A 24,970-nucleotide genomic window follows, 5' to 3' on the forward strand; every position below is an offset into this window, starting at 1 on the left:
TTTTTATGTCACCCATTGATATGATTTTAAAATGACTTACATTTGTTGCATTTTAGGAGGTGCACAGTGCCTGGATTAATAGTGAAGCTACCATATCTTTTTTAGATAATTACTAATGACTCAATTCTGGATGATTAACTTTGTTTTAAAGGATGGCAAATCCATTTTAATTTTTGAATGTATTGTTTTGTAATCTCAATAAACTTTGTATACTTAATATAATGTGTAATAGAGCTCATAGAGCAATAAACCCATATAATGGGAGCGCTGATATTATTGTCCTGTTCCTAGGATTTATATAATTATTCGCCCCCACTAATTATTCTTCCTATTTGGTGCAATAAATACAAGCTGGGGGGGAATAGTTTTATTGTACAAAGTATGGGTAATCTTCTCTAGGGAAAAAAACCCCATCAATCCCTGTAATGCGGCTGAGAATCTTCTGTTCTATTATTCTTCTTTTCTATTACTTGGATTAACCTACAGAAACACAATTACACCATGGAGTAAAGCCAGGAAAAAGTTATAAAAGTGGAACTTATTTTAATATAACTTCATAGTTATCACTGTAAGAAAATGGGAATTTTTACATTAGAACGCACTGGTGTGTGCAAATTAAAAGCAGCTTAGTATGAACATGTACAATAATTATTATCACTTTCAATGTTCAATGCCTGGAACTAATTGGCAAATTCCTTTCCAGCCCACGCAATACTGCAAAAAATCATTAGAGTTAATAAGAAAATTGGCCGTTGAAAAATTTATATTTTTGTTTATTTTAAAACAGTTCAGTTTTTACATTCTGAAAATTCTAAAATAGGGAGAAAGCACCAGTTATTTCTACATAATTTTTGCTCTATAAATACCTACAAGTCAACTCAAACTCAAAGCAACATAACTACACATTTAATTATATAGGTAAATTTAAACTGAACAATGACTTTAATTGTATTATATGTTTTACGTGACTTAATTACTTTCGAAATATAAATGTAATTTTACAGCTGTGTTTATGGTAAATGAATCGTGAGAAATTGTGAAAGATTACTTAATCACTTTCAATAATTTATTTGCAATGCACAATGCACAAATAGGTCAATAAGAAGCCCTATTTATTGAAATTTATTGAGAATATTAAAGTATGTTACTGAGAGCAAAACTAAATAGTCCTAGTTGAGTGACCACATCAGCCATGTTTTTTGGAACATATATATTCTACACACTGCTGACCAGCATATGTAAGGTGCAGCCCTGTAGCGTGTGGGATGTATAACTGGGTAACTGATTCCCTTCTGTACACATTGATGAACTGTGCTGGTCAGCAACATGTATAGGTGCCTCAAAATATGGCTGATGTGGTCAATGTATGCCTAAGGCACCTTCCTCATATGACATTAACCACTGAAGACCATCTGCATATTACCGATGCTCATTCTGCCTCTGCTAATGGGTTAGTGTCCCCAGATAGCTTAATTTGTTTCTTTGCATGCATAGCCCCGTTAAATACAGGATACTGATAACGTGCTGAGAGTGCATAGTCAAGGTGGTTTAGCCTCCATCCATATAACGGGTTAAGGGTCATTGTACCAAGGTATTCTTATACATTGTTTTCCGAACCATGTTAGAATTAGAGGATATTAGATACGATGTATTCATAATCAAGATCTGCATGTTTAGCAGTCTTTCCTTTACATAGTTTTTTCTATGTCTTTTTGACCATAATGGGATACTTATGTACTTATGCCAAGAGCAGTATTACTAGCCTGCTCCAGGTAATTTCCTTGCATGGGTCCATGTAAGTCCTCTTCATCGCACTGTGCGTCCTCTGTGGCACAGGGGAATGATACAGTACTATAAAATTCTGCTACTCACAAACCTCCATAGTGTATATGAGACAATTACAAGGGGAATCAAAGTCCAACTGACCCATTGAGCTGGAGTCCATCGCGGAACCTTTGGGAACACTAGACTGGGGCTGAGGCAGTTGCGGCTGGTGGGTAATTCCCATGGGGGTTCACAATGTATACATTTTGAAAATGAAATGTACATTTACGATGTAATGTACAGGTTAAAATACATTTCCCTAAATTAACCCTAAAGACCCCATCAACCGTAACTGCCCCTTAATTAACCCTAAAGACTCCATCAACCATAACTGCCCCTAAATTAACCCTAAAGACCCCATCAACCATAACTGCCTCTAAATTAACCCTAAAGACACCATCAACCATAACTGCCCCTAAATTAACCCTAAAGACTCCATCAACCATAACTGCTACTAAATTGACCCTAAAGACCCCATCAACCATAACTGCCCCTAAATTAACCCTAAACACCCCATCAACCATAACTGCCCCTAAATTAACCCTAAAGACCTCATTAACCATAACTGCCCCTAAATTAACCCTAAAGACCCCATCAATCATAACTGCCCCTAAATTAACCCTAAAGACCCCATCAATCATAACTGCCCCTAAGTTAACCCTAAACACCCCATTAACATAACTGCCCTTAAATTAACCCCCACCTCCCCAAACTTTCAGCAGCCCAAATATTAATTTTATACTCACTGTTGTTGCTGAGCAGTGTGGACGCTATACAGAAAGGGGCGGGGCCAATCATTAGAGTGACTGCAGGATTGCAGTCAGACACTGGGGAGGGCAGGGAGACTCCGGGATGGCCGGGGAGTGTGGTGGCTGGGAGCTGATGGCTGGGAGCTCCTCCCCCAATCGCACAAATAAATTTGCTAAATTTATCAAAAATCAATTTTAATCTAATTTAGATTAAAATGGATTTTTGATGAATTTTGCTATTTTTTTTTTCCCTTTTGCGCTTGGGAGTTCACGTGTGCATGTGCTCCTATGGAGGAGCCTCCACTGGGCTGAGGGTCCCTGGACCTGCAATCCTAGAATATCTTTGTCTAGAATGGCAAACATATTTTGTAATTGTAACACTTGTAACATCTTGAATTAGGAGCAGAATTCTTTTTGTCATGCCGAATAGGTTACAGAGTATAAAAATATATTTAATAGAAGCTTCAACATGAGCGCATCTCTTTGATAACTCTACAATCTGGGTAGCCGGTAGACCTCACTTTTAAAATAGAATTGAACCTGGTGAGGGATATACACAGTTTTGGATTAAATCAAGCTGCACTATACTGAATCCAGCCACACTACACTGCTTATACTCTGCAAAACAGGCCTTAAAGGTTACAGTGTCTATATTAAACCAGCTTTAAAAATCCTCTGAAGAAGCCCCTTGAGGGTGAAAGCGTCAGGTCACTGGCATTTGTACATTTGTTTTGCAAATTGTATATTATATCAATTGATTTTTATATGTTCAATTATGTATTTTAAATATTGATGCAATAAGCATCTATTAAATATATTTTTATACTCTGTAACCTGTTTATTTGTTTTGGAGCTAGCGCATACACCAGAATTTATAGATTTTGTATATTCTTCTTTTTGGTATTTAGAGCATACTACCAACTGGTAGTATTGCAGCAGTTGCTCTTTTTTCTCTCTTGAGTCTTTTTTTCTTTTTCTTTTTTTTACTTGACTTATATTACGGCGCAGACCAATAAACTGTTGAATTGTATTTTATTTTACGATTTGATGAAACTATTAATTAAAATGTGGTTACAAATAGGTAGATGTTTGAATGCTGCTTTTAAACTGCCTGACACCCGCATGGATAAATCCCACTGCAAAGGGCACCTTGGGTCATACACTACATAGCTGGAGCGGCTCCAAGATAAATAAACTAGAATAAACTAAGCAAATTGTGAGGCAAACTGAGGACACTACACAGAGCAACGTTGTAACAATAAAAACACCAACACAACATTGAATTCAAATAAATATATGAGAAGTGTGTTACATTATTTTAAAATACATCATATTACAGGCAAGGCACAATTGTTAAATAAATTATGTGCACAGGAATCTAGAACTCCAGAATAACCCGCAAAGCTGATGTAGTTTTTCTTATTTACAAATGGTTTAGAACACTATTTAATGCATATGATGGCTGAGTGTTACCTTATAATTAACTTTTTTCATCCAAAATGCATCAGAATCCTCTCTATAAATGCAAAACTAAAACATGCACACATACTAATACGCAAACTCACTCTAGCACCAACCACTTACTTTGACTCCATACAGTTACGTATACATACACAAACTATCTCCTTCTGTTCGCTCCCTCACACTACTAACCCTAGGCTCATCCCCGACGCTAACAGCACACACTCATTCTGTCACCGTACACTAACACATTCTAACATCAAATACAAACACACACTCATGCTAACACAATACAATAACATATATACTTATAACCTAGCAGCATAGACTTACAATTTCTAACTCCACATGCTCACTTGTTAACACATTTACATAAGCACTTTTTAACTCCATACAGTAAGACACACATATACTCGCAATAACAATGTACACCTACACATACTCACTCTCACAAACTGGTGGAGAAGGGTTACTCCAGCAATTCATCCACCCCCAGAAAAGGCGAAGGGATCTCAATGTATATAGCTTGAAAGAGCAAAGGGAGAAAGGAGCTACAACAGAAATAGTTAAATACATTTTAAATTTAACGCCTTCGTGACAAAGGCTGATTTTACTTTTTGTACCTTTCGTGACAATGGCCGTTTTACCATTTCTGCGCTGCTCGTGTTTAGCTGTAATTTTCTTCTTTCCCGTTTACTGAACCCATACACATTATATATTGTTTTTTTCAGGACAAGAAGGGCTTTCTTAAGATGACATTGTTTTGATTGTATCATATTATTTACTATTAAAAAAAGTATAAAATATGGTGAAAAATTTAGAAAAAAATGACTGTTTCTAACTTTTAGTTGAAAAATATTTTACTCATCTATAAAAGGTAATGAAAAAACCTGCTAAATAGATTCTACTATTTGTCCTGAGTTTAGAAATACCCAATGTTTTTATGTTTTTTTGCTTTTTTCTACACATTATGGGGCAAAAAGTACAGGTAGCGTTTTGCTATTTCAAAGCCATTTTTTCCAAATCTGGTAATTCTTCCCCTCATGTGCCATTTCGGGTATCTTCGAAGCCGGCCAATGCAATTTAACCCATCAAGTCATATATTTTTGAAAACTAGACAGCCCAGGGTATTCCAAATGCTAGTATTTTAACCCTTTCCAAGCACTAATTCTACCATCAGCCTTTGTCAAACTTTATGGTAGTAATTTTTTTTGCATTTGTTTTTTCACACACATTTTACTTTAGGTATGAATAAACAGGTTCTGGTATATGTCACTATCATAAAACACCCCAATATGTGTTTAGCAACATCTCCTGAGTACAGCGATACCTCACATGAATGATTTTGCCTGGCTGTTTGGGGGCAAAAGGGCCACATTTGGGAAATGCGCATTTTTCAATGTTGAACTTTGGCATTTAGGGATCCACTGCCCATGCCCTATTTGGTACATCTTTGAGCCGGGCCATTTCAGTGTGCCCAATAAAGCCATATATTTTTGAAAAATAGACACCCCAGGGTATTTCAAATGCTAGTATTTTAACTCTTTCCATGCACACATTTTACCACCAGAATTTTTTCAAAGTTTGCAGTAGTATTTTTTTGTGTGTATTTTTCCCCCACACACCTACTTTATGTATGAATTTACAGCTCCTGGTTTATGCCGCTGTCACATGACACCCCAATATGTGTTCAGCAACATCTCCTGAGCGCAGTGATACCCCACATGCATGGGTTTTTTGGGGGGAACTAAAAGGCCACATTTGGTACGTGTGCATTTTTCTAATTGGAAATTAGATGTGTGGCCATCCTTCCCCCCGTGTTATTTGGGACATTGTTGAACCTGGCCAATTCAATTTACTTCATCAAATCATACATTTTTTAAAAGTAGACACCCCATGGGCATTTAATATGCCAGTATTTTAACTCTTTCCATGCGAGAAATGTTTTAAGCTAATGTGCTGATTTTAGGACTTGCTCACAAAAATATATTTTTTATATATATATTTTATTTTTTTTGCCTTTTTTAAAAAAAAAATGTAAAAATTTTTTTCAACTTGCAGGTTCCCCTGATAGTGACATCAGTGGGAAATTATTTTTACATTTTACTGTTTTTTTTACTATTTTTTTCTAATTATTATTAATTTTATTTTTTAATTTATTTTTACTAATCACACTGTGATTAGAAAGCTGGGCTCCATTGACTTGCATGGTTGAATGCAGTACCCGTATTCAACCTGCAAATGGAGCCAGAGTTCTCTAGAGGGTCAGGAGACGTCTAGCGAACTTTTTCACCTTTATTGTTTTTTTTCCCGGGCCGCCGCCATCTTGCAGAAGATCACTGGCAGCTGCGGCTGTGACCGCTCTCCGGAGCGGTCACAGTCCATCCAAAGGTAAGTGTTTGGTGTCCCTGGATGCCTCCTGATCGGCACCGGAAGTTGTATACTCGTATTGCGTAGATGTCCCCCGCCGGCCCCGCAAGACACCCGGGAGTCTGCTCTGGTAAGTCTTGGGGGCAGAGGTAAAACGCATTGTGCGTCACCGGCTGCGGCGATGCGGGTAAACAACCTCCGCAGCCGGTGACCGTCCGCACGATGCGCTTAGACAACCTCGGGTGCCGGCACCCCCCCCCGTGGAAAGTGCTGGCAGGGGAGGCTGTCTGAGCGTATCAGAGAGTAGGATGCGGGTCCCCTGCACCGGTGCGGGGGATCTGTATCCTAACCCTGCTGCGCTAGACCCCGAATATAGGCCGCACCCCAACTTTAAAGACTTAAAGTAGGGGGAAAAAGTGCGGCCTATATTTGAGCCAATACGGTAATTCCCAATAGTGGGAAAAATTGGACCAGCCACTTGTGGAAGGGAAGAAGGATAAACATGAAGAGAACTTACCGGTATTGTAGCGAATATGAGCCTCCTGTCTTTATTAAAATTCCAATTATTCGAACATCAAGACTAGAATAATTGTATAATTGTCTTCCATCTGTCCTGGATTCACACCTTAACCCTGTGTGGTCCCTAATCACCTGAGCAGGAGAAAGGCTCCATTGGTTGTGTCTTTCTTGGATATTCTCTCTTGTGTATGGCAGTCCGACGCACACAGCTGAGCTGTTCCTAATACCTTTGCACTTGTCCGCTGCACAATACTCCGTGGGCAACAGCTTATGCCTGGCTCCTATTCCAAAAAGCTGCCACCATGAGGACGTAATCTATTAATCTACCCATGTCACTAAAAAGTTAATGTTTTGTGAGTGGTTGAGATAGACTGTAGAAGAAAAAAAACAAAAAACAAACAAACTGATTTTTAATTGCAATTCCAGATATATTACATACGTTATGTTCATTTAATTATTCGTCAACATATATTATTATTATTACTATTATTTTGAAACATATACAGCTGTTGCTTTATTTTATCACATTCTCATGTACATTGTGAAGGTCTCAATTACAGACATGGCATTTAGTCTATAACAAATGAGTCTATTCACTAAAAAATGATGTGCAGGAGAGTTGAGCGGACGCGCGAGAGACGCACTCACTGGCACAGAGAGAGACAGCGTGACACACTCACTGGCACAGAGAGAGAGTCTGAGACACTCACTGGCAAAGAGAGAGAGTCTGAGGCACTCACTGGCACAGAGAGAGAGAGTCTGAGACACTCACTGACACAGAGAGAGAGAGTCTGAGACACTCACTGGCACAGAGAGAGAGAGTCTGAGACACTCACTGGCACAGAGAGAGAGTCTGAGACACTCACTGGCACAGAGAGAGAGAGAGTCTCAGACACTCACTGGCACAGAGAGAGAGTCTGAGACACCCACTGGCACAGAGAGAGAGAGAGTCTGAGACACTCACTGGCACAGAGAGAGTCTGAGACACTCACTGGCACAGAGAGAGTCTGAGACACTCACTGGCACAGAGAGAGTCTGAGACACTCACTGGCACAGAGAGAGAGCAAGACACTCACTGGCACAGAGAGAGAGTGAGACACTCACTGGCACAGAGAGAGAGTGAGACACTCACTGGCACAGAGGGAGTCTGAGACACTCACTGGCACAGAGAGAGAGCGAGGCACTCACTGGCACAGAGAGAGAGTGAGACACTCACTGGCACAGAGAGAGAGCAAGACACTCACTGGCACAGAGAGAGAGTGAGACACTCACTGGCACAGAGAGAGACACTCACTGGCACAGAGAGAGAGACACTCACTGGCACAGAGAGAGAGACACTCACTGGCACAGAGAGAGAGACACACACTCTGACACAGAGAGACACACACACTCACTGGCACAGAGAGAGAGACACATACTCACTGACACAGAGAGAGATACACACAGTCACTGACACAGAGAGAGAGACACTCACTGGCACAGAGAAAGAGACACTCACTGGCACAGAGAGAGACACTTACTGTCACAGAGAGAGAGACATACTCTGACACAGAGAGAGAGACACACTCTGACACAGAGAGAGAGAGACACACACACACTCCCTGGCACAGAGAGACACATACTCACTGACACAGAGAGAGAGACACACAGTCACTGACACAGAGAGAGAGACACACTCACTGACACAGAGAGAGAGACACACACTCACACACACACAATCACTGGCACAGAGAGAGACACAATCACTGGCACAGAGAGAGACACAATCACTGGCACAGAGAGAGAGACACACAATCACTGGCACAGAGACAGAGAGAGAGAGAGAGAGAAAGAGAGAGAGAGAGAGAGAGAGAGAGAGAGACTCACTGTGAATTATTTTACAGATTCAAGTTTTCTTCTGCCTCCATAACATTCTGTATTTTCAGGAGTTCTGTTAAAGCTTCATCCTCACATCCCATGTTATTGAAAAAGAAACAGCAGCCCAGCACAGCCCATTTGCACGTCCCGCGCTGCTGCTTCTTCTTCTTCCTGTAGTTCTTTGTACCATGTGACCACACAGTCACATGGTCTGCTGACATCACCAGAGTCCTTCTACTGGGTAGGAACTAGCCGCTACCGTAGTAGATAAGTGGAACTTACTCCGACTCAAGATTGTAAGCTTGCGAGCAGGACTCTCTCCACCTAAAGTATTGGTTTGTCTTAGTCTGTCAATTCTAGTCTTCTCATACCCCTTCAATATATGTCTTGTAATTGAGCGCTGCGTAAATTGTTGGCATTAAATAAAAAAAAATAATATTAGCGGGTGAGATTAACACAGTAATGTGATTTAAACATGAAACAACAAGCCTTAGATCAAGAACACCTCCCAGCTCCTTGAACTAAAGCCACTCTGTCCCATGATATGCCTTTTAACCCCCTATATGCCAGGGTGGCATATATGGGTATAAGGCATTTCTGGAGGCAGAGTGGCATGTAGGGCGTTAAAAGGCATACTTTTATCCTGAATCTGATGGGCAAACTCAATGGAGTGAATGGTTCTTATCTGCCATCAAATTCTTTGTTTTGTATCCAAATAATAGCGCCTCATTTACGTCAGGCATGTGGCTTTCAGGTCTGGCGTTAAAATTTTCCAGCATCAAACTGATTCTGGGCACACTACCGAAGGGGCGGGGTCAACCACCAGGCATTGACTCCGCCCCTACTCCGTGTCAGCACAATGACACCGTAGGCGTGTCCTCCCCTCGTGTCTCGGTTCGTTCTCGTGCCAGTGAGTGTTCTCCATAACATTCTGTATTTTCAGGAGTTCTGTTAAAGCTTCATCCTCACATCCCATGTTATTGAAAAAGAAACAGCAGCCCAGCACAGCCCATTTGCACGTCCCGCGCTGCTGCTTCTTCTTCTTCCTGTAGTTCTTTGTACCATGTGACCACACAGTCACATGGTCTGCTGACATCACCAGAGTCCTTCTACTGGGTAGGAACTAGCCGCTACCGTAGTAGATAAGTGGAACTTACTCCGACTCAAGATTGTAAGCTTGCGAGCAGGACTCTCTCCACCTAAAGTATTGGTTTGTCTTAGTCTGTCAATTCTAGTCTTCTCATACCCCTTCAATACATGTCTTGTAATTGAGCGCTGCGTAAATTGTTGGCATTAAATAAAAAAAAATAATATTAGCGGGTGAGATTAACACAGTAATGTGATTTAAACATGAAACAACAAGCCTTAGATCAAGAACACCTCCCAGCTCCTTGAACTAAAGCCACTCTGTCCCATGATATGCCTTTTAACCCCCTATATGCCAGGGTGGCATATATGGGTATAAGGCATTTCTGGAGGCAGAGTGGCATGTAGGGCGTTAAAAGGCATACTTTTATCCTGAATCTGATGGGCAAACTCAATGGAGTGAATGGTTCTTATCTGCCATCAAATTCTTTGTTTTGTATCCAAATAATAGCGCCTCATTTACGTCAGGCATGTGGCTTTCAGGTCTGGCGTTAAAATTTTCCAGCATCAAACTGATTCTGGGCACACTACCGAAGGGGCGGGGTCAACCACCAGGCATTGACTCCGCCCCTACTCCGTGTCAGCACAATGACACCGTAGGCGTGTCCTCCCCTCGTGTCTCGGTTCGTTCTCGTGCCAGTGAGTGTTCTCCATAACATTCTGTATTTTCAGGAGTTCTGTTAAAGCTTCATCCTCACATCCCATGTTATTGAAAAAGAAACAGCAGCCCAGCACAGCCCATTTGCACGTCCCGCGCTGCTGCTTCTTCTTCTTCCTGTAGTTCTTTGTACCATGTGACCACACAGTCACATGGTCTGCTGACATCACCAGAGTCCTTCTACTGGGTAGGAACTAGCCGCTACCGTAGTAGATAAGTGGAACTTACTCCGACTCAAGATTGTAAGCTTGCGAGCAGGACTCTCTCCACCTAAAGTATTGGTTTGTCTTAGTCTGTCAATTCTAGTCTTCTCATACCCCTTCAATATATGTCTTGTAATTGAGCGCTGCGTAAATTGTTGGCATTAAATAAAAAAAAATAATATTAGCGGGTGAGATTAACACAGTAATGTGATTTAAACATGAAACAACAAGCCTTAGATCAAGAACACCTCCCAGCTCCTTGAACTAAAGCCACTCTGTCCCATGATATGCCTTTTAACCCCCTATATGCCAGGGTGGCATATATGGGTATAAGGCATTTCTGGAGGCAGAGTGGCATGTAGGGCGTTAAAAGGCATACTTTTATCCTGAATGTGATGGGCAAACTCAATGGAGTGAATGGTTCTTATCTGCCATCAAATTCTTTGTTTTGTATCCAAATAATAGCGCCTCATTTACGTCAGGCATGTGGCTTTCAGGTCTGGTGTTAAAATTTTCCAGCATCAAACTGATTCTGGGCACACTACCGAAGGGGCGGGGTCAACCACCAGGCATTGACTCCGCCCCTACTCCGTGTCAGCACAATGACACCGTAGGCGTGTCCTCCCCTCGTGTCTCGGTTCGTTCTCCCATTGTGCGGATGAGACGGAATCTGCGCTTACAAGGATGGGGCCGCCGGTAAACCGGCCTGACTTCTCTTGGCTGCTAATTGCCGCCATATTATGTCAGAGGACCACCGGGGAAGACGTAGCGATCACCGTCACGTTGCCACCTCAAGGAGGAAGCTCTGTGTCCGGTAGTAGCCTGGTGCCGTCCTCGAGCCCCGTGCCCCCTCTGGTAGACTCCGTGTTGGCAGCGAGCGCTCAGCGCCACCACTTGCTGCTCCTGTTCCAGCGGTACGGCGATAATAACCAGAGCCTGAGTTGGTCCGGTTTCCGGCAGCTGCTCAAGAGCCTGGGGGTGGAGAGGCTGAGGAGCATTCACAGGAAGGCCGAGCAGCACCCTCACCATCACAAACACCCCGGTCCCCATCATCATCATCACCACCACCTCCCTCACCCCCATTCCCCGGACCGCGGCCAAACCTGTGAGGGGGAGACGACTGACAGGGGACACGTGACGTCACCGAGCCCCCAGACCAATGGGAGAGCGGAGGAGAGTCACAGCGCTGGCGGCAAGTCTGGCAGTGTCGCTGCGGGGGCACAGCACATAGAGGTAAAGGGGTCACGGTGGGTGAGATGGGATAACAACGTACCCAGCGCTGTATACACTTATTATGTCAATGCTGTCAGTGCATGGCTCCCCTACACTGTCAGGATGCAGGTATGTCCGGAGCATGCAGAATCCCCTATAGGGTATTGGATGTATATCACAGGTAGGCAGGACATAGGTGATATCCAGTATGTGACCATCATCTGAATCTGACTTACAAACCACACGCGCCACGTGTGCTTTTCACAAACTTATTATTGCTCCATCCTACAGATGTTACACATCACGAGTAATCTACTAAAATTGGGAAACTATGTGGTATGTGAGCCAAAATCAGATGAATAATCCAAAAAACCCATAAATCACAGTTATAAAAAAAAATCAAGATATTGCGCCAGAAAGCAAAGTGAATGTGAGATGCAGAATAGTTCCAGATTGCTTGTTTGTCACTGCTTCTTCCAGCTTGTCGGGTCTGGTAAATCTAATCATAGCGTAAGAGCGTAAACCGGTGTTCATCTGCTGCCATCACAAATTGTGCAAGAATATAGTGAATTAGAAAACCGTAAATCACCTCCAGTGAAACACTAAAGTGACTACGATTACAATACATCTAAAAGCTTACAAGCCCCCGGGCTCAGATTACTCTAGGCTTGCCTGTGTAATAGAAATGCACCCTATAGATTTTAATGCGCACCTTCTATAAACACTAATGTAAAAGAGAGAGCAGCTCATGTAACAAACTCATTGTTCTAATTTTTACATGAAGCTAATCTTACTTTTTCACATTAAGGGACACTCCAACCATCAAGATGCGCTTCAATGCATGTGCTAGCTGAGAGGCTCCTTTAATGAACATGGTTTCACCCTTGCAGATTTCTGGGGGGGTCTGCAGAATCCCCCACTATGGCATTTATCCCTTTTCCTACCCCGAGCTGTTTTCTATCTCCTGGCATGTGATAAAGTTACCTGTATTCTTCTTCAGCGCTGGCTCAACAGATGTAGCAGGGGGTCTTCAGTAGATAGACTCGTCAGACCATAGATTAGGTGGGGAGCGGCAGCTTCTACTGCCTAGGTGTTTTTTCATATCTCGAAGAAATTTAATATGCATTTGTCTTTAGTTAAGCTGTCGGGGACTGTAATCCCTTTAATAGAACACTTAAACTCAGGAAAGGAATGTATATCTTAACCCTGCCCCAGACGTGTATCCAAACTATTCTCATTAGAAGTTTAAATAGTATATTCCCGAACTGGGGACGTGCATTTTTTTTTTCAGAAAACCACTCACAATTTTGTCCAAAAGAACTACCGGATATGAATTGCCGACGTGTTTTCATTTGCATTCACTTTGCAATTTCTTCAGTTGTTTCCAAACTCATCCATGTTCCGTGATCGAGATCTGTTCATTTCCATGGACCGCTTAATGCTTTGTGAAGATGACAAGCAAACTGTGTATTTGTATTTTGAAACCTACTAAGTCTGTAAAATATATAACATTTAATATCGTTCTTTAATCTTTCTTTACTCAGTGTCTGAATGCCTCCCGAATCCTCAGCACACACGGGATGGACGTCCAGGTGCTTCTCGGAGAAGCAGAATTTGGCTACATCTGCCCGGCCATTATTAATCAGATCGATAGGCAGTCCTGCTTGGCCCACAAACCTGACAAAGCTATGTCTTTGAGCGAAACTAGCGTGTATTCCGTGAAAGTAGGTAAGAATTCGATGTTCAGCCTGAACGCTCGGCTCTGCAATAGACTTCTGATATTGTACATATTTCTCATGCGTTAAATTGTAGTAGCTAAGTTGTTCTTTCAATTAAAAACACATACTGCGTTATTTTAATAGTTGTGAGTCATAGCAGAATTTTTTTTTTTCTTAAACGTCGAGATCATTTGGTGAAATAACAAAATTACAGATCTACTTGTGCCATTTTGCTCAACATAATAGATAACCCAGTTCATATTTTTGTTTGCAACTTTTAACCTTCCTGGTGGAAACCCATGTGTATATGATATTTATTTTGTTTTGTAATCAGCCCTGTATGTTTAGCCTATTAATAAATTAATCCCTATTTGAGTATTGCATCTGAATGTTATTTTCTTGTCTATTGTACAGCTTGGATTGGTGGCTTCATATCAATCACTGTCATCAGTGTTCTGTCATTGCTGGGCATTATTTTGGTACCACTCATGAACAGAGTCTTCTTCAAATTCTTATTAAGTTTTCTAGTGGCTCTAGCGGTTGGCACATTGAGTGGAGATGCCTTTTTACATCTCCTTCCACATGTAAGTTTGTTTTTTTGTGTATGTTTTTCTAAAGTGTATTTTATATACCGTATTTGCTCGATTATAAGACGACCCTGATTATAAGACGACCCCCCAAAATCTGAATATTAACTTAGGAAAAAAGTTTTTATTTCTTGTATTTTCCAGCCTGTCCCCCAGTTACGCACATCTGCCCCCAGGCTTGCCACACCAATATGGCACTGTGGCCCATGATATGCCTTTTAACCCTCTATATGCCACTGTGCCCCATGGTATGCCTTTTGACCCCCTATATGCCACTCTGCCTCCAGAAATGCCTTATACCCCTATATCCCATTCTGGCATTTAGGGGGTTAAAATGCATATTATGGGGCAGAGTGGCATATAGGGAGGTATAAGGCATTTCAGGAGGCAGAGTGGCATTAAGGGAGTTAAAAGGCATTGTATAGAGCACTCTGCCTCCAGAAATGCCTTATACCCCTATATGCCACTCTGGCATTTAGGGGGTTAAAAGGCATATTATGGGGCAGAGTGGCATATAGGGAGGTATAAGGCATTTCAGGAGGCAGAGTGCTCTATTAAATGCCCCCTTAACGCCACTCCAGAAATGCCCTATGCCCCCATTTAACTAACACACACACACACACACTCTCCCCCCCCCCCTCCCCCTCTCCTCCCCTCTCCTCTCTCCTCTCTCCCCTCTCAGCCCTCTCTTACCGGTGCTTCCAGCCGGGGCAGCGGGTTGACGTCGCCTTCTGCTGCAGCCGGAAGGAGGTGGAGTTGGCAGCGGGGGTTTGTATGCGTCCGTCGCGTATACTTTCCCCGGCTGTCAGAGATCAGAGATCTCTGACAGTCGGGGAAGGTCTACGCGACGGACGCAGACAACCCCCGCTGCTAGCCACACCTCCTTCCGGCTGCAGCGGACGTTGTCTACGCGGATCGCGTAGACGTCAACCCGCTGCCCCGGCAATACAGCAGGAAGCACCGGTAAGTGTGTATGATGGGGGGGGGGGTGAGACAGGAGGATCCAGGTCCCCTGCAGCGGTGCGGGGGATCTGGATCTTAGTCTCCGAATCAGACTCTATTTGAGGTCTGATTAGAAGACGACCCCGATTAGAAGACGAGGGGTATTTTTCAGAGCATTTGCTCTGAAAAAAACCTCGTCTTATAATCGAGCAAATACGGTATTTGTATACAAAGCAAATCACATAAGCATATATATATATACATGAATATCTATTAATTGTTCACGATAAACTAGAATCCGATCATATCTTTTTGGAGGTATCCAGACCTAACACTACCCTTCTTGTAGGGTAAACTGACAAGTAATGGGTCTCAGTTACACGTAATTGAGGTTTTATCGAAATGTATTAATCTCACTTCAATTTGTAGGTGTAGTTTGTACCTGGCAAAGCTTCCCATTTTTTTGCCTACTTTTCCATGTAAGCCATGTTTGAGAACAGGGTTTCAATGAAATCCCTCCTCAGATTAATTTAGAGAATACTGTATCTCACTTGATATTTTTGAAACCTTGCCCAATGGGTGAAATAAAGCATTTTATCTCCACAAGGGCACTAGTCAACTACTGGTTATAGCCATCAGCTATTTGTGACATAAAAGGGACATCTCAAAAGAACGTAAATCTCATTGTCATAATTTCATTTTTGTGATTTAGTCTCATTCAAAACATCACAGCCATGGTGGGTTTCCAGATGCAAGCGGCCATGTAGATGACAAAGAAGAAGAAAGTGATCATTTAGATGCAACATGGAAAGGACTGACAGCACTGGGAGGACTGTACTTGATGTTTCTGGTGGAGCATTTGATCACCTTGATCAAGCAATATAAGGACAAAAAGCAAAAGGTAATATTCTTGCAGTATTTATAGTTTTTTTTTTTTCTGAATCTGCTGAGTTTACATTGTAATACTAATGTTTGTTTAGGATTGTGTTATTGTCTTCCATCACCACTCAACGGTCTAATCTGAGTGCAGTTCTGCACTGAATGTGTGTTCTCGACAACATATGCATTTGCGTCTTCCCCTCTCCCAGGTTTGCAGGAGATATGTTCAGCCAAACATGTCTCCTGCTGCCTGTACCCACATGATATATTCTCCACTGTTGGCTTAGCAAGGGCTTCAGAGGGGTCTAAAAAGACACAGTGCACATGTGCATTGATTTCAATGGGATGGGGGGGTTATAACTGTGAAGAATGTATATTAAAGAACCCTACTAAGTCTGTTCATTGTTTGTTGAGGAGCCTGCGCTTATTGACTTGCATTAGTGTTTATACTTTTTCCTCCCAAATAAATAAATAAATACCTGGTTACACCTTATTGCTAATTGTTGCAGCCTTGCCTAGAAGCACAATGCAGCTCTCCTCCTGGAATTGTATCACAGAAAATGAAAGGTGCTTTCTTCTATTACACTTTTGTAACAAAATGCCGCATTACAAACATCATTCCTAGTGCAGTTGAATGCCCACACATTTCCCAGAAATCACTATTTAATCAAGTTGCATCCATTTTTGTCGTGGACACAAAAACAGACGCTAATAGGTTGTTACCATGTAAACTTTTACTAAAAGTTTATTTTTATTTATAGTTATTTGATGTGATTACACCTTCCTAAGAAAAATCAAAGCACTGACTTGCTAAGGTTTTTTTTCCTTAGCTTAGAAGTCAGTACCATAAATGCCTTGTCTAAGTGGAACAGTTACTTAACAATTAACAAAGGATTTTTTAGCATAAGAGGGGCAAAAGTACAAATAAAACAAAAATGTTAGAAATTAATTACGAAAGGTATATCCAGGATGCCTGACAAGCCATATTTCAATGGTTGAACGGCTACCACAGCATTAGTATAATCTTGGCAAAACTTTTGTTAATAGACCCCCTGCGTTTCTAATACATGTCATTTTCCTGGCTTAAGCAAAGCTTTGTAGAATGAAGCAGTTCAGAAATGAGTAATTTAACTAAAACTGTACTGTAGTTTAAATTAATAGTTTCCCCCATTCCATTTTTTTTTTTTACATTTCTTTAAGAATCAGAAAAAGAATGAAAATGAAGAGGAATTAGAAATTAAAAAGAACCTGTCCAATCATTCAAATATTGAAGAGAAGGGAGGATCAGATGCCGGCTCTAGTAAGTCCATTGAAGTTGTCGCGTGACATACATTTTAGTTAATGTTATCATTAATAGAACAATTGCTCCTAAACCACATTTAATTTGAATTGTCCCCATATATTGCACTGTAGTTTAAGATATTTTACAGTTACCTATTGTATGCTTTCTTTCTGTGTTTAAGACTAGCTTCTTTCAAACAAGCCATGTGGATCATTATCATATAATCATTATTACATTTTTGCTCTTTCGATAACAGTCCTATGTCCTGAACATATTTTATCAGCTGTAGATTTGGCGAGGGTTCAACACTCCCTATTTCTGCAACTAGACAGGGACCCTACGGGTTATGGGTATATAGTGCTTAAAAGCACATGAAAATGCAATACTGTCCTATACTCTTTCTTAAGTCCTAATCTTAAAAATACAAATTCTAACTTGATCAACTCTAAGTTAATTCCACCAACTGTTGTGATGGTTCAGTTAGATGTAGTTTTAAGTAACTGTTGTGGTCATTGACTTACTATTTACTTTGTATTTATTGCCCAAGAGCACTCACGTTAATGAACAATCACTTTGTTTTGTGGTACATTGTTATGTATTACGTTGTTCGATTTGAATTCTAAGCATACTGTCCAGTTATGCTGCACCACCAACAATGTCTGTCTCAGTGTAAAGTGATGGTGGTTATGCTGTACCACCATCAATGTCTGGCTCAGTGTAAAGTGATGGCAGTTATGCTGTACCACCATCAATGTCTGGCTCAGTGTAAAGTCATGGCAGAACATTTGTGTCTTTGCTGTTTGTATATCCTAGTATCTCTGACATCACCAACACAGATGATAATATTTTGAGAGCACACCTTGTTTTCTCACATGCTCGGGCTACTGGCAATATTTTCTAATTGAAAATTACATCATTCTTTATTTTTTTGGAAACAGTTTGATTTATATTTTTGGTCATTCTGATTCAGCTGGTATATAAGTAAACTTATATTAAATCTGTTTCACATTTGTTTTTTGTAATTCAAGATCACGAGAGTTATTTGGAGACAGAAACACAAGATGCCTCCCAGTTCCAGAGTCGACAGCCAACAGCCCCGGAGGAAGAAGAGGAAGAAATAATGATTGCTCATCCAGATGATGAAGCAGACTACCTAAAATATGGATCTAGAGGCTGTGAGAACAAGTGTCATTCCCATTTCCATGATACTCTTGGTCAGTCTGATGATCTGATTCATCATCATCATGACTATCATCACATTCTCCACCACCACCATCACCAAAACCACCACCCACACAGCCATTCTCAGCGCTACTCCAGGGAAGAACTAAAAGATGCCGGAATTGCCACGTTGGCCTGGATGGTGATCATGGGTGATGGTTTGCACAACTTTAGTGATGGCTTAGCCATAGGTAAGCAAAACAAAGCCTTCCTTTGTACTGTTGGGTAACAGGTTTATTTTTTCAAAATGCCCATTCTACACACACCATTAATCTCTTAATATGTAACATTGGCATCTCGCCTTCAACCCTAAACAGATTTTTTATCTTGTTTTCTCATTGTGACTTTGATCCTTGGCCTAAGTCCCAGTATGGTTTAGCTTTTTGTCGTTACAGGGTGTTGGCAGGGTGTGCTGACCTATTGCACACTTTGGCTTCGGCACAACTATTTCCTTCCACCCTACAATGGCATAAATTTAATAAATCCACCGTCAGTCTTCTGATGTGGTATTTAAAAGTCCACAGAAAATTGCAATATTGACATATTTAAATTCCCCTACCATATTAAATGCAACCACTTCTGCTGGGATGCGGTTGTGCTTATCTAGCACCCTCTCAGTAAAGTAAAACTTGCAGGATTACCTTGGCTGGTTTGTAGCAATGCAAAGTGGTTATTCTGCTACCTTCTTACAGTATTAGTTAGTTAGCTTACAATAGTTTAGTAGGTTGTATGCAATTCTTCAATCACAGAAAAGTCGTTTTTAACGTCTATAACTTCCCATACTGTGTAAAGTAGTGATGTTACAGTTTACTATTTTAATAGATTGTTATAGTATATACCTCAGTATTTAATGATTATCCTTTTTTTTTTTTTTTTAGATGTGTGTGTGTATATATATAAGCTAATGTTTAAGGTAAAGTCAGCAGAATTTGGAGAGTGAGTGGGTGTTAGAGCGGGATGTGGTCAGTTGGGTAGCTTGTGGGACAACGATGGACATATTGGAAATAGAGGACATGAGTGAATAACCAGATGCTGAGTGTTTGTTACGTTGAGCTTTAGGTAGTGGGATGTCATCCAGGAGCAGTTTGAAGAGAGGGAGACGGGTCAGGAGAAAGTTAGATTAGTGTATTATCATCTTGGAGGTGGTGCTGGAGTCCAAAAGATGAGATATTAGTGTTTGTAGAGAAGAGTAGAGACCCCGGAATTGATCCCTAAAGCACGCCATCAGAGAGACAGAGTAGCTGAAGAGCCGTGTCACAGATGCTGTAAAGAATGAAGGGTTTGCAGGAGAATGGGGTGATCAGAGGCTACAGAGATGCCCAAAGGATAAGTAAGGAGAAGTGGCCTTAAGTATTGGATGTATAATTATTATTCAGAATTTGTATGGACTGTATCACAAGCGAGTATTTTTTTCATATTTTCTTTGCGTTTCTAAATAACGTGTGTATGATTTTAAAAATTGAATGTTAGATGCGGTATATTATTCCGATGACACCCTATTTCTGCTTTTTGGTGCTAAATGTATGCCTATTGAATTACAGGAGCGGCATTTACCGAGGGTTTATCCAGTGGATTAAGCACGTCTGTGGCTGTTTTCTGTCATGAATTGCCACATGAATTAGGTATGTAAAGAAGACTGGGTGTAAAAGAGGGCTGCTATGTACTTGGCATTTGGAGTAACAGGTGGCATTTTCCATCTCGCTAAGCTTGTGTGATTAATAAGTCATTTAGAATAGTCTTATCCCTTTAACCCCTTCTTTACTGGGAATAGTAAGTACATATAGTATGTTTAACTATGATCCCTGTTTCTCATTTTTACTCTAAGTAAACATCATTTTGTTCAGATAAGGCTTTCTTTTTATACCACTTTTAAATATATGGTCCAAAATTTGGTATGAATAATATATTAAAAAACATGGATTGCTATGGTAATTATCACTAAAGTACCCCAAATATATTCTTATAAGTGTCCTGAGTTTGTAAACCCCTCATATGCAAAAACTTATATACCTTTGTAGCTATTAAATGGCATGCATTGCTGTTTGAAGTCTTGCATTATTTTCATAGTTAGTATATGGGTTTGTAGTGATAATCAAAAACAAATAAAACAATAAATCACCCACAGAGTATATCGTTTTGAAAAGTAGACTTTCCAGTGTATTTCACTGGGAGCATTTAGCCTCTTCTCATGCAGCCTGAGTTAACCATTATTATTTTTTTGTGTTGGTTGCCATTTCTTGCACATTTTATCAGCAACATGTATTCAGCTGCCTCTCCAGATGACAGAAATATGCCACGTTCATAGGTTACTGTATAGTTTTTGAAATATACAGAGCAGATCGCTTAATACGGCAGGGTAGGCACACAGAAAATAAACGGTTAAATGGCGTGATAGCAGGCAGCCATAGTGCCTAATTGGTTCAATTGTATATATTTTCTAGTTTTCCGAGGCTGCTGATCTGTCTGTGACAGATCAGCAGAACTCGCTCACCATGAAAGAAGCCTATTGTTTAGTGTAAGCGCAAGGCTTCAGTTCATAAAGCCCCCACATGTTCGTATGAGACCGGTGTGGGGTGGATGAATGACGGCTCACCAGGGCTGCCTTAGGTCCCCTGCAGATTCGCAAAGGTTTTATGGGGTTAACACACATTAATATAATATTGATGGATAATTGTGAATAATTTGGGGGACCTGGCCAGTTACAACTAGAAGAACGCCATTACTGTGTTTGTGCTTGCGTTTGAAGCGCAGCCATCTGCAGTGTCAACCATTCTTCCCAATAAATAGTTGTCTATAGTTCACGTACTGCTGTTAGCGGTTGCGCAAGGGCTCAACTTCCCGAACAGGAACTTTAAATAAAATGCAAATGAAATTGCGTAACAAAGTGATCAGTTTTCTAAAAGACTTATTACTCAATTGGAAATAAATCCTCTGCATGCCTCATGTCCAATTGAAAACAAACATCTTAAAAGAATAAACCAAAACGTTGTATTAGACACGTACCTTTCAAATGCAATTATCCATAGGGGATAAAATGTAACATAAGGAAAGCCAGTGTTTTAATCTGTTATTTTTTAAAGGAGGTTTACATTCTAGCCTTGCAGCCCCTTGTAGAACTCGTTGGGGACATACAGGATACATTGTAGATGCGGACTTGCAAAGAAAACTGTAATGATGGGGATACTTTTTTGTTGGTCGGTTTAACCCCCCCCCCGCACCTTAACCGATTAATATTCCATGTTTCTCTTGTTGCTGATGAAAGAAAATCGGATGTATTTATAGAAATGAAGATCTGTATAGGAAAAGCATTAGTATAGTATGTATAGGAATGCATTGCTTCCAACAGTCATATGCTACGTGCATTACCAGGGCCAGTAAGAAACAATGCTTTGTACCGGTGAATGCCTTGTTCTTACCAAAATAGTCTGCGTTAGCATTTTCACAGAAAAATCTGTTAATCTGATTAAAAATTTCATATGAAGGGCTGCAGGCTTCAAATGCTACAGCAGTTGAATGTTTGGTCTTTTATTGCTTTTTCGAAGGAATCCATTATTCGGTATAACCAACGTAATTAAGAATTAGTCAATTAGTTTAAAATTAGTTTAAAAAGAATTAGTTTAAAAATACAGATGCTGAAATAGATTTACAATGGCAGTCGTGGTTCTTCTCCATCATAGTTCTCACACGTCGGGTTTGATTAAATGGATATTTGCTCATTCTTTTAGCTGATACACATAAAGGTTGTGGCATGGCCCTTTGCATGACTATGCAGGTTTTATTGTGATTTTCAGTAGAAAGAAAAACCCAAAAACATACAATCAGCACAATCAGTTCAAATCCGTCGACAAAAAGCCAGGTTGTGACCTGTTGCTAAATTTTTCATAGCAGAATTTTATTGATGCAGAAAATAAACACTCCACCGCCTATTGTTTTGGACACCTTATCATTTGATGTCCTCTATCAAGTTAAAAAAACTAAAACCTGACAATCTAGTTCTTGTGTCTAAAAAAACCCAAAACCAATTGAGGCATCTATTCTTAAGATAAAATCATAACCAGTTCATGGTTTAACCCTTTAAGGTACAATGACATCCTATGCTAGGATTTTTTTTTTTTTGTCCCACATGATCAAAAATTATATATTGGCATTTATTTCTTTTTTTAAAAAGTAGTCCTACTGTTTTGTCTTATTGGCGGCTTTCGCAGTCGTTAGTGATTTCATGGTGAACAACTGATGTGATCGGGGAAAGCGTGGCTGCAGGGCTGGGGAGATCAGGGCGAGAAAATAATTTCCCTCTTACAAAAATAAAAAGTGACCGCTGTGATGTCAGTATATCATCATCATCATCATGGGAGCCTTCTAGTTACAAAAGACATCCTTGGAATCCACAACAATAGACTGTTGTGTTATACAGTGCAAAAATATACCATTCTAAGAAATATTTTTACCCCCCCAACAGAAAATCAAAAAAATTAAAACTTTGCAGCCCACCAACCCCAACTTTAAGGGGAAAGTGCAATATGTACGGGAATATTTTGGCTATGAAACATTAAAAAGTAGTACACCTTTATTTAATTAGTAATGAATATTGAGTTATAGATGAATCGGGTTTAAAACCAAAGCCCTACTTTGGACAGATACGCTAAATACAGGAGATGAATGCTTGAACAAACATACGGTTAACATGGCAAGCTCTGGTGTACCTGCTTTTGTTCATGAAGGGCCTAATAGTCGAGATTCTGGGTTAGGACATTTGCCTGACGAGGTCGAGATCTCCTAGATATGGAAGAGATCTGTATGGTGTGAAACAACCTTAATAACAGAAAACTGTATTTTTGGTTATTTAAAAGCATATTCTCTGGGCTGAGATGATCCAACCAAAGTGTATCCTTTGTGTTTTGTACCCAGGTGACTTTGCAGTTCTTCTGAAGGCTGGTATGACCGTGAAGCAGGCAATGCTGTACAATGCGCTGTCTGCCATGCTTGCCTACTTGGGCATGATAACTGGAATTCTTATTGGCCATTATGCAGAAAATGTGTCAATGTGGATCTTTGCACTTACAGCTGGCCTATTCATGTATGTGGCGTTTGTTGACATGGTAAGTGTGTTTATTTTCCTTCTTTTGGGTCCATATATGACTCCTCCTGTCTCAGCACAAAGTGTATTCTGCTTCTTGGGTGTCCTGTTTGACCCATGCTGTCGGTTACTGCACTGTAGCACCATAGCTAATGGCTCGTAACCAAGGTTATTGCAGTCTTATGATTTATAAAAATACATAGGATAATAACACATCCCCAAATGAATTAACATTCATTAACCACGGCGGTCAGTGAACATACTATTACAGCCCAGAATATCTTCATTTAATGCCTTGGATGTAATAGTCCATCGTATTGTGAGAAAGAAAAACTACACCCGCGCCAAGGCATATAATGGCAATGATGGAGCAGATATGGCCCTATAATGTAAATAGCCCTCTTCCCTAAAGGGTTAAGGTCCTTTTTTATTGCTCTTAGCATAGACACGTAAAGTTGGATTGATATAATATTCTTGAGCACATTATTCATGTCATTTGTATTTAAGCCAGAGCAGTGTTGGCAAACTATTGTTCAACTTGGTTCTTTGCCCAAATCCTCTGTCTGCAAATGGGTAATGTTGACAGCTCTTTTGTATAGGATGTCTATCTTCACTCCTTATTTTGTCTAATTATATGGAATGTGGTTATTGTAGATATTTTAAGACTCTGGCATGTAACAGACTTCATGGCTAGTTGTTAAAAGAAGCTTACTTATGTTTATTTCTGTTTATTAACAATGTATCTCAGCTGTAAAGTAATGTTGATGATGTCATTTGTCCCCCCTGCAGGTACCAGAAATGTTGCATAATGATGCAAGTGATCATGGCTGCAGCCGCTGGGGATATTTTCTGTTACAAAACGCTGGAATTCTACTAGGATTTTTCATCATGTTGGTTATTTCTGTTTTTGAACACAAAATCGTGTTCAGCATTAACCTATAACTTTAGGTTGTCTAGTTTTGTTTACTTTGAGGCACTAAAATAATTAACAAGTTATCGTATTATTAATGATATGGGAACTGGAGTGGTTTTGTACATCTAATGCTTTCTCGTAGAAATGTTTTCCATCCTTATTTCAAAAAGTTTACTGCACTTTGGTACTTGCCGTCAGAGAACACGCAGTTAAGACTGCGCAAGGCTTCATTACTAAGCTGGACGTTCGTGCCAAGAGTATGATGGGAAATCATTTTTTTATTTATTTATTTAATAAGCTGAATTGTTTACAGCAACAAATAAGGACAGAATTGGCATTGATTCCAGTCTAT

The 24,970-nt window shown here is 40.4% G+C and overlaps 1 protein-coding gene across 1 annotated transcript; it reads left to right on the forward strand.

Annotated features, from left to right (window-relative positions):
* Positions 1–11,471: 11,471 nt before the first annotated feature.
* On the forward strand, positions 11,472–24,647 carry LOC149302579 (zinc transporter ZIP6-like). Its single transcript, XM_089482244.1, has 9 exons — positions 11,472–12,128; positions 13,544–13,727; positions 14,132–14,301; positions 15,959–16,147; positions 17,326–17,425; positions 18,436–18,819; positions 20,170–20,250; positions 23,537–23,727; positions 24,495–24,647. The coding sequence occupies exons 1-9, from the start codon at positions 11,472–11,474 to the stop codon at positions 24,645–24,647; spliced, it is 2,109 nt and encodes a 702-aa protein (XP_089338370.1).
* Positions 24,648–24,970: the final 323 nt, after the last annotated feature.

The sequence above is a fragment of the Sceloporus occidentalis genome, unplaced genomic scaffold (assembly GCF_023333645.1).
Source record: "Sceloporus occidentalis isolate IW3139 unplaced genomic scaffold, rSceOcc1.0.p SCAF_18, whole genome shotgun sequence".
Lineage (NCBI taxonomy): Eukaryota > Metazoa > Chordata > Lepidosauria > Squamata > Phrynosomatidae > Sceloporus > Sceloporus occidentalis.

Bases quoted from the DNA above. Each gene is read 5' to 3' on its own strand.
- LOC149302579 (XM_089482244.1), top strand. From the start codon at position 11,472: ATGGGGCCGCCGGTAAACCGGCCTGACTTCTCTTGGCTGCTAATTGCC. The intron at 12,129-13,543 runs GTATGTCCGGAG...TTCTTTACTCAG, and splicing joins CCTACACTGTCAGGATGCAG to TGTCTGAATGCCTCCCGAAT. The intron at 20,251-23,536 runs GTATGTAAAGAA...TTTTGTACCCAG, and splicing joins TGAATTGCCACATGAATTAG to GTGACTTTGCAGTTCTTCTG.